At 42.0% G+C, this 11,080-nt stretch overlaps 1 protein-coding gene across 1 annotated transcript; it reads right to left on the bottom strand.

Moving 5' to 3' along the window:
* Positions 1-411: 411 nt before the first annotated feature.
* On the bottom strand, positions 412-7,198 carry LOC140724444 (N-acetyllactosaminide beta-1,3-N-acetylglucosaminyltransferase 3-like). The gene is made up of 2 exons (XM_073038896.1): positions 6,804-7,198; positions 412-1,928 (listed from the first exon to the last, which is right to left on the bottom strand). The coding sequence occupies exons 1-2, from the start codon at positions 6,828-6,830 to the stop codon at positions 771-773; spliced, it is 1,185 nt and encodes a 394-aa protein (XP_072894997.1). The 5' UTR covers positions 6,831-7,198; the 3' UTR covers positions 412-770.
* Positions 7,199-11,080: the final 3,882 nt, after the last annotated feature.

Raw genomic sequence — 11,080 nt, 5'->3', positions numbered from 1 at the left:
AATGACAGCAACATGACACTGGCAACCGAGTACATTGTCTTAGACAAGACACCTGCCAAATCTAATGCCACTCCCCTTCGCACTACATATGGACTGCTGCCTATGTTTGCATATTGATCTGTTGTCCCCACATGTTCATTGATCTCCTTCCCTCTCTTCAATGTGAATACTCCAGTTAAAGCCATCTCCTGCGTGTGTGCTTTTATTTGATATGTAGTTACACAGACACAATGCAGGCTGACATTTGACTACAGAAGTGATGACCATAAGTTTCTCTATTCCTCCAACCCTGAGACAATTTTAGATCTATATTCTTTGTTGTCCTCACAGTTCCAGTCCAAGAAACACATTTATCTCTTTCATATTTTGCAAGGGACATGTAAGAAACGGCAAGAAGAAAATACACAGATATAACTGTAACAAAAATTTTATTGGTGGCTTATTATACAAATGCCCCAAGTGAACATGCTGTACCTATCTGCACGCAATGCAACAAGGACTGCTCACTTGGAATAACTTTACAATTGACTTAAATTGTGGTGCTCCTGACAATATTGTAATGTCATTATGGGTGCAGTAAGAATTAGGCTGAGTGATGACGCCTGACAGCTTTACAAACATTTGTAGAATGTAGAAAGGCACCAACCCTATGAATTAATGTATCCTCCAATATAATTTAGGAATTGAGCTTCTTACATTGCATAAACAACTGATTAACACATGTTTATAAACTGCATTGCATTCCAACAGTTGCTACATTCTCTCATGACTCATGCAGTCCTTTTCGTGGATGCAGACTTCTGGGAAGCATGAGCACAATTCAGATTAGCATCATGCACCGCATCCCACATCAGTAGCAGTTCGAAAGGCCGAAAACGGTGCACTAGCAGCAACTCACGGTAATAGCAAGGATTGAAAGAGTCATCTTGGGTTGAAGGAATCCTGACTCCAGCTGTCCTGAATCCGCTATGGGAGTGTGGGGCTAGTCCAGCCTTGGCCAGGCACATCCCCAAAAATACATCATCAATGGGGTATAGTTCAAGGTCTTGGGCTATGTGGTAAATGATATGAGCTGTATACACAGACATAAGTATGCCCCCTCCACCAACATATGGTGGGTACGACTTGATAGTGGTCACTATTTCTGGCACATAATACTTGCTCGACTTCTGGCGAATGGACCCAACCCCATAAATGAGATGGCCCACAAACAGGTGTTGGTGCACCTTCATGCCTAGCAAGTAATCAACCATGTTATCGGTGTTGGCAAAAACATCATCATCTCCATTGAAGATGAATTTGGCTCTGGGGCAAAATTCACTGACCCACTGCAGCAACTTGTATTGTTTGAGGGTGAGGTTGAAAAAGGTATCCAAGAAATCCCATTGCAGGACATCTCTGTGTTCTCTGTTTTCCATGGCTAACAGCTGATTCAATTTCCTCCTTTCTTTTTGGTCAGGAGAGACACCAGAGATAAAGACTCTCTTAATTTGGACCCCATTGAATTTACGTTCTTTGCCCCAGGTCTTCCTTACCATTTCCCGCCGATCCTGGTTGAAAGGGTGAGATTTGATCACCAGGAGCAGGAAGACATTCTGAGATCCTTCTCGACCACCGCATTTGTCTGGGACGTTTTGAATCATGTCAAAGTCTCGACAGTGTTTATACATCAAGAAGTTTTTTATGTGTTCTTTCTGTTGATCAAATGAGGACAGGTGCAACAATGTCCTGTTCGCGTGGCACTTTGGCTTGAGCACTGATTTAGTTGCATCAGCTGTAACAACCTTGGACAGATCTTTACGATGAACAGTTTCTGCAACATCATCAGTCTCTCGACGTTGGTCATTATCCCAGAACATGAAGAACAATCCCAGAGTAATCAAAACAGTCAACACTACGTTCTCATAGAATCGCCGATGTCTTCTCATCTTTCACCGGAAGTAGAGAAAAAAATATGGATTAATTCAAAGAAAATTTTAAATTTACATAATACTTGAGAAGAATGGGAAGTTTAAGCTGTAATGAGGTTCACTAATGCTTTGTAATATTGACCTCAAAATGGTGGTGAGGTAAGGAATAGGCAGGGCCCTTGACACTGTTGAAAGTTTAATTGACCTGAAGCATTCCATTCCAGCAGAAAAACAAATCTACCTATAGGATCCCATCTCTGTCATTAAACTGAAAATCGCATAGTTTCTTTTTGGGCATTAAAGATATATGATTCCAACGGCTGTATTCCACCTCTCTTCACAGCTCTCATCACTCCTCTCGGGCTTAAACTGAACTGAGACATACAGCAATGGAGCACAATGCAGGCATTTTGGCCCATGATGTTGCATCGACCATTTAATCTGCTCCAAGATCAATTTATCCCTACTCTCTCAAATAGCTCTCCATTTTTCTTTCATCCATGTGTTTATCTAAAAGCCTTTTAAATCTCACTGATGCATCTACCCTTATCACTGCCCAGGCTGTGCATTCCATACACCCACCATTTTCTTTTTAAAAAAAATACTACTTCTGACAATCCCCTAAACTTTTCTCTAATCACTTTAACATTATGCCCCATCATATTAGCCCTTTCTGCCCTGGGAAAATGTTGTTGGCTCTCCATTATCTATGCCTCTTATCAGCTTATACGCCTCTATCAATTCACTTCTCCTCCCACTTTGCTCTAAAGAGGAAGGCCCCAGCTCGTTCAACATTCAGTTTGAGTTCACAGGTTATTGATACTATGGAAGATGATCTGTTATTGATCTGTTGTATTAGTAACCGAATATATGGCAGTGCAGGGAAGGTAACGTGTTAGTACAGCTACTGAAAGCATCTGATTTTCATGGCATTTCAACCTGGTCTATGTATGCCTACAATAGGAGAAACAAAAAGAGGTATACTCACGGACCTTGGCTTCCTGCTTCTATTTTAACCAGAGAATTGTATTCAAAGTTAAATAAGCGGGGGCCCACCCACGCTGCCATCCATTGGTCAAGCCACTTTATGGAAGGCTACAACTAAGGCATAACTAGTCCCAAAGGCAAGGCTAATTCCACCCAGAGATTCAGCAGTATGCAATTGTGACAAGACAGCGAAGCCATCGCAGGCCCATATCTATTGAAGGAAAACGGCACCAGCATCACCTATGGCAGGAATTTACGCTTCATGAAGAGCAGTGAACCTTGGACTCCAGGAGCCCAGAGAAAGCACAGATAACTGATAGCAGAACAGGGCAGATAGTTAGCATAATCCACAATGTGTATGAGTAAAACCCTGGATGCCAGGAGCCCTGAAAAGACGCCAGTGACTGATAGCAGAACGATGTGTACAAGTAAAACTATTTGCACTGGGATGCAACTTGTGTCACTTTAGAATTATGGAATCCTAGAGTAATGCGATCTAAACAGGCCCTTCGGCCCAACTGGTCCATACCAACCACAGCATCCTCCCTGCTAGTCCCAGTTGTCTAGTTTGGCCCACAACTCTCCAAGCCTCTCCCTTCCATGTACCTGTCCAAATGCCTGTTAAATGTTGCAGTTGAACCCACTTCAACCACTTCCTTTAGTAGCTTCTTCCGGGTACTCACGGTCCTCTGTGTACAGAAGTTATCCCAATTTCTCTTTTCAATGTTTCCCCTCTTTCGCTTCTATCTGTGACCTCTCATGTTGGACTCTCCAACTCTCCAATAATGAAAATCCACCTTATCAATACCCCTTGTGATTTTAAACTTCTGAGGTCACCTCTCATTCTCCAAGGAATAAAGGTCCAGCATGGCCAACCTCACTGTAACCCAGGCCCTCTAGCCCCAAAAGCATCTTCGTAAATCCCTTCTGCACCCTCTACAACTTTGCAGCGTCTTACCTACAACAGGGTAACTAAAATTGTACAAAATATTCAAAAGTGGTCTCAACAACAAATTACATAACTGCAAATAAAGCACCGCCCTTAAACTCTACACAATAACTGATGAAGGCTACCATGCTAAACGCTTGTTTTCACCATCCTGCCTTTCAGTGAACTGACTTGCCAGCGCCTTCCCTTTCATTGTACAAGTCCTACTTCATTTGAATGTCCATCACCTCACATATAACCATATAACAATTGCATCACAGAAACAGGCCATCTCAGCCCTTCTAGTCCGTGTCGAATGCTTACTCTCACCTAATCCCACCGAACTGCACTCAGCATATAACCCTCCATTCCTTTCCTGCCCATATACCTATCCATTTTTTAAAAAATGACAATATCGAACCTGCCTCTACCACGTCAACTGGAACCTTGTTCCACACAGCTATCACTCTCTGAGTAAAGAAGTTCCCCCTCTGTTACCCCTAAACTTTTACCTCCTGACTCTCAACTCATGTCCTCTTGTTTAAATTTCTCCTACTCTCAATGGAAAAAAGCCTATCCAAGTCAACACTATCTAGCCCCCTCATCGCTTTAAAAACCTCTATCAAGTCCCCCTCAAACTTCTACGCTCCAAGAAATAAAGATCTAACTTATTCAACCTTTCTCTGTAAGTTAGGTGCTGAAACAAAGGCAACATTCTAGTAAATCTTCTCTGTACTCTACTTTGTTGACATCCTTCCTATAATTCGGTGACCAGAACTGTACACAATACTCAAATTTGGTCTCACCAATCCCTTGTACAATTTTAACATTACATCCCAACTCCTATACTCAATGCTCTTATTTATAAAGGCCACCATAACAAAAGCTTTCTTCACCACTCTATCCACGAGATTCCACCTTCAGGGAACTATGCACCATTATTCCTAGATCACCCTGTTCTACTGCATTCCTCAATGCCCTACCATTGAACATGTATGTCCTATTTTGAATAGTCCTACCAAAATGTAGCACCTCACATTTATCGGCATTAAACTCCATCTGCCATCTTTCAACCCACTCTTCTAACTGGCCTAAATCTCTCTGTAAATCTCTCGCTTTGAAAACCTACTTCATTATCCACAACGTCACCTATCTCAGTAACATCGGCATACTTACTAATCCAATTTATCACCCCATCATCCAGATCATTAATTTATATGACAAACAACATTGGATCCAGTACTGATCCTGGAGGCTCACCACTAGTCTCCGGCCTCCAACCTGACAAACAGTTATCCACCACTGCTCTTTGGCATCTCCCATCCAGGCACTGTTGAATCCATTTTACTACTTCAATATTAATACCTAACGATTGAACCTTCCTAACTAACCATCCGTGTGGAACCTTGTCAAAGGCCTTACTGAAGTCCATATAGACAGCATCCACTGCATTACCTTCGTCAACTTTCCTAGTACCCTCTTCAAAAAAATTCAAGATTTGTCAAACATGACCTTCCACGCACAAATCCATGCTGACTGTTCCTAATCAGACCCTGTCTATCAAAATAATTATATATACTATCTCTAAGAAAACTTTCCATTAATTTACCCACCACTGACCTCAAAATTACAGGCCTGTATTTGCTAGGTTTACTCTTAGAACTCTTTTTAAACAATGGAACCACATGAGAAATACGCCAATCCTCCGGCACCACCACCTATTCTAAAGATATTTGAAATATTTCTTTCAGAGCCGCTGCTATTTCTACACTAACTTCCCTTAAGATCCTAACGAATATCCTGTCAGGTCCCGGAGATTCATCCACTTTTATATTCCTTAACAGCGCCAGCACTTCCTCTTCTTTAAACAGCTCAGGTATTTGTAAAGTAACGGTGATAGCGGGGTAACACCGACGGGAGTAATGTAAATAGACCCGGTAGTCATGAAAGACATCTGATAGATAAGGTTATTTTTTCCCAGTGAGTGAACACTAATGTGTTTGTGAAATAGGTTGCATTCGTTTGGACGTGATTATCTATAGTTTGTAATCACCACATAGCTGCTGCCTTGCCCATCATTGTATGGCCCCATTGTGGACAAATATTTAAGATTGCTTTATAAAGTTGTTGACTCTGAGATCGGTGCTGCTCCAGGTTGCCGAGGCACAGTTAAATCTGGCGAAAAGTAATGTCCAGTGTTCAAAAGATTATTCCAAAATTATAACATTTACCAGAGTTCACATGGCCCGTCCTGCTACTGTGTCTTTCCTATAAGCCCACAGCGATTTCTGCCCTCAGCTGTCACTGAAGTTTACAGTCTGACAGTCAATTGGTTCCAAAATAAACAATAAATTAATGCGATGACACTACCCGATTTGAACCAGGATGCGGGTCGCGGTTGCTCCCTGGAGCTGATCGATTTGTCGTGAGATACAGTATGTAATCTTTGTCACCGTCTACTGAGGTACGAAATTAAGCCTGGATCGAACAGCACATCAGAACCATTGGCTCGAAGGAGTTTTTGTGTCGTTTAGTTCCTGCGCTGTGGAGCAGGGTCTGGAGTTACGTGCTGATGAGTGTGAGTGCAGTCTTATGTGTGTGTTGTCAACTGAACATTACTCTGATTGTGTTCACTTACTGTTTGGTCCCACAGAATTCAGGTGCTCGGATTCGCTGGTAACAGAACCAGGAGCTCAGCACAGAGTAAACACAGAGACTGTACTGGGTGGGCAACGTTACGATGAGTTAATGTGCCCCCTTGTGACGGTTGGTTTTCTAGTGTTTCTACCAGTTCATTACTGTCTTTAAAATTGTGTGGCTTTGCGGATCAGCTTGCTTTTTCTGCCGGAGAGAGTGTGCTATTCCAGCAAAGACAACAAGTATCTGTCAGTGATATTTAAAATAAAATGTTATGAGTTATATCTCATTGGCTGTTGCTAACATATGTCTATGTGCACTGTATTGCGCTCCTCCTGTACCTGATAATGCGGCCTCTGATTGTACATCCGTGGTCTTCTACTGCCGTAGCCCGTCCAGTTCAATGTTCGACACGTTGCGCGTCCAGTGATGCCTTTCTGCACAGTGCAGTAGTTCGTGATTATCTGAGTTACCGTCGTCTTCCTGGCAGATTGAATCAGTCCCGCCTTTCTCCACCGATCTCTCTCATTAACAAAACGTTTTTGCTCTCAGAATTGCCGCTACCTGACTTTTTTCCCAGCACCATTCTCCGCAAACTGAGACTGCTGAACTTGACAAACCCAGGAGTTCTGCAGTTCCTGCGATATTCAAACTGAACCGTCTGGCACCAACAAACATTCCACTCTCAAAGTCATCGAGATCGCATTTCACCTCCAGGTGATGTTTGTTGGAGACAGAACGTACCTTGTGCTAAGGAACAGGTCACGGAGTGACCCGCTGGTAACGCTGTTGGTTTAGTTAATGATTATCACCAGGAGCTGACTGAACATTAACCAGGGTGTGTCCATTACTTACAGAACCCGTAACACAGCCTTACTGGGACAGGGTGGTAACAGAATCTGTACACGGTAAGAAGCTCGATCTACTGACATATAAACATCACAAAGGTATTTAGCCACTTTTGTGAACAGTTAAATGAGACTGAGAACGTATTGGATTGTTCAATCATACAACTGTAGCGAATCGCTTTTGAAAGAATTAATAATTCCCTTCAGCTAATTGCATGCACCGACTTCCTGTGCATGTCCCGCGGGAAACTGGTGTCGTTGGAAATGTTATAGAAAAAGCTGCATTTTCAACCCAGCTCCGAATCATCAGCAAAGGCTCGGGAGGTGCGAGCTTCCCGCATCTCGGATCTGTCCCCGGGCTACTGCTTGCAACAGCAGGAGGCCGGTCCATCCACACTCGGGGCTTTACCGATCCCCGACCGAGGGAACTGAGGATTCGCTTTGCTTATTCCTTCACTGGAGGGATCGACACTATCTGTCTACTCTTGACGACATTTCATTAGGTAGCTACTGGGAGCTGGCGAAATTATGAGAACTACTCACATTGCAGTTTATAGCGGGAGAGGGGTGTAAAGATGTGATGGTTCCATTATATAGTCGGTTGGTGGGACCTGTTGTGGATCACCGCTTGCAGTGTTGATTCCCTTCTGTCAGAAGTGTGTGGGTAGGTGGGAGATCAAAAGAAGGTTTAACAGAGAGACGTCTGCACCGTGTGAGTTGTCCTGTGAGGTAAGGTCTGTGATCTTGGCTTTTTTCAGTGATTGAGAAGAATTCGTCATGACCTAAGTTTACAGGTTATCTCCCCCCCACACCCTCTCTCCCCTCTCCTCCCCTCTCCCCCACTCCCCTTTACACCACTCTCCCCCTCTCCCCCCTCCCTCCCCCTTTCCCCCTCTCTCTGCCCCCGTGAGTCTCTAATGTGTCTATTTACGTTACTCCCGTTGGTGTGTTTCCTTGCTATCACACATGCTTTACAAATATCTGAGATGATACTCTTTACAGTGTGATGAAAATACCTTTAACGTTAAATTCACTGGATGTGTTTTGTCAGCCGGAGGATGCTGATGGGATATTTAATAAAATACACATGCTGAATTTACGGTGACCGAATTAGGTCTGTCTGTGATCTCAGCGCCTTAATCCTGCGTCTCACCTGTAACATCTCACTCACTTGTCCTTCAAAGACCAATACACTGCAGAGATTACAGAAATAATGGTAATAATCTGCTTCTGCTGAATATTGAGGAGGCCATTCCAATGAGACGGAGGGGGAGAGGGGGAGAGGATTTTCTGTACTAAATGTCACTGGGCGTTGATACAAATATCAAAGTCTGCATTCAGTCGGCACTTTATTACGCACTTTCTGTACCTAACAAAGTAGTAACTTAGTGTCCGTTCGTGGTCTTGGACAGGGCGTCAAAGTATACGGTGAGAAGGCCGAGAACTGGGGTTGAGGAGGAGAGAAATATAAATGGTGAGCCATGATTGAACTGTGGAGCAGACCCGATGGGCCAGATGGCCTAATTATGATCCTATTTCTTAAGGTCTTATACTCTTCTGCTGCCGTAGCCTGTTCACATCAAAGATCAAAATGTTACGTGATCAGTGATGTATTTCTGCACACTGCTTATAGAACATAGAATAGTACAGCACATTACAGGCCCTTCGGCCCACAATGTGTTGCCGACCCTCAAACCCTGCCTCGCATATAACTCCCCACTGCATTTTATAGCGGTGGGGGGCGTGTAAAGATGTGATGGTTCCATTATACAGTCATTGGTGAGACCTGTTGTGGATCACCGTCTTGTGTTGATTACAGTGTGTCTGAATTTTGTGGGTAGTTGAGAGATCTTTAACAGGTTTAACAGAGAGAGATCTGCGCGTTGTGAATTGTCCTGTGAAGAATCGTCTGTGATATTGGCTTTTTTTCAGTGATTGAGAAGAATTTGACATGGCCTAAGTTTACAGGGCAGTGGATACATTGCAGTTTTTTTAAAATAACAATGTACTCGATTTTATCCGTAGTAGTTCGGTAAAATCAGTGGGATATTTGATGAGACATAAAGTATCCTGCGGCGTCTTGACAGGGACGTGGACAAAATAGTTCCTGTTGTGGGAGGAACTGAAAGCAGCAGAAGACAGTTGAAAGCAGATTATTACAATTAGTTCTGTAATCTCTGCAGTGTAATGTTCCTTGAAGGACAAGTGAGCGAGATGTTACTGGTGAGAGGCAGGATTAAGGCGCTGAGATCACAGACAGACCTAGATCGGTCACAGTAAATTCAATTCAGCATGTGAACTTTATTAAATCTCCCATCAGCCTCCTCCAGCTGGCAATAATATATCTAGTGAATTTAATGTTAAAGGATGAGCCTAGTTCGGAGTTTTTTTTTAATGTCCCTGTTGTGTCTGCCTCTCTGACTACCCATGGCAAATCTTTCCACGGACCCACTGGTCTAGGGGAAAAATACATCTCTGAGATCCCTGTACTTTCTTCTGATCACTTGTATTAACCATTTCAGCTGGGAATTTGTTCCATGTTTTACTGATTACCTTGCCTTACCAGTATCCATTGTTTCAGTATAATAATACTATGTAAAGTAAAGAAAGGCATTAAAGTAAATTGATATTTAAATTGCATATATATATAGCAGTTAGAAGTAAGGCCTGTAAGTGGGCAGAAGAATCATTTAACATGACTTGATAAAGTGTTGGGTTGGTTTGTAGTGTTAGGTTTTTTTATATTTAGCAAAATATTTTTCCCTTTGCAGGGCTCCTCTATTTTAGGGCCGTATCTTGTCTTTTTTTGCAACTGGCGGGAGAAATTAAGGAAAACTTTTTAAAGCCACTATTATAAAATGGGCAGCTCGCGGAGACTATTCCGTTTTTGCTCCATGGAGATGCATTTCGGCTTTTTTTGCCGATTTTCGGGCTTTTTGGGGTGGTGGGAGGATTGGGGTTAGTTTTGATTTACACGATTAATTGTAAGATTAATTTTAGTTTTTTGGGGGGGATTTTTTTCCCATTACGGAGTTCTGGAACATGCACATTTTGTGTATGGTTGTACTTAGCAGCGCCAGTTTTGATTTACCTGCGATGTTATGCTTCCATTTACGTGTTAAATAGAATAATTTTTTATGACAATTAAACAGATAAATGTTGTAAGTTGGAATGTATGTGGTTGGAATCATCCTATTAAGCGAAAAAAGACTTTTAAAATCATTAAGCCGATACAATTTTTGTTCAAGATACGCATATCATAACGGGCGATCAAAATAGATTTTTAAAATGTGGAAGGGCCTTCAATTTCACGCTACGTGTCAAAATAAAACAAAGCAAGTATCTATTTTTATTCAATCTAATACTTTATTCATCCAAGAAGAGATTGTGTCAGATATTAATGGTAGATTTTTAATTGTTAAAGGAACAATTTGCAACAGAAAAATTGTTCTGGTTAACCTATATGGACCTAATGTGGGTGATCCTTCTTTTAAAAAGAAAAATGTATTTATTTTATTGTCGGACTTAAATGAATATATGTTGTTAATGGGTGGTGATTTTAACTTTTGTTTAAACCTTTTGATTGTCAAGAGTTCAACTAATCAGCGGCTTCCGAGTTGTTCTGCATCACTTATTAATATTTTTCTAATTGATTTTGGCCTGGTTGAAATGTGGAGACATTTATATTCTAATAATCGTGATTATTCTTTTTTTTTCTCACGTTCCCAAAAATATTCGAGAATCGATTACTTCATAGTTGATCCCCGATT

Source organism: Hemitrygon akajei, unplaced genomic scaffold (assembly GCF_048418815.1).
Source record: "Hemitrygon akajei unplaced genomic scaffold, sHemAka1.3 Scf000219, whole genome shotgun sequence".
NCBI classification, from domain to species: Eukaryota; Metazoa; Chordata; class Chondrichthyes; order Myliobatiformes; family Dasyatidae; genus Hemitrygon; species Hemitrygon akajei.
This window is presented reverse-complemented; position numbering and strand designations above follow the sequence as displayed.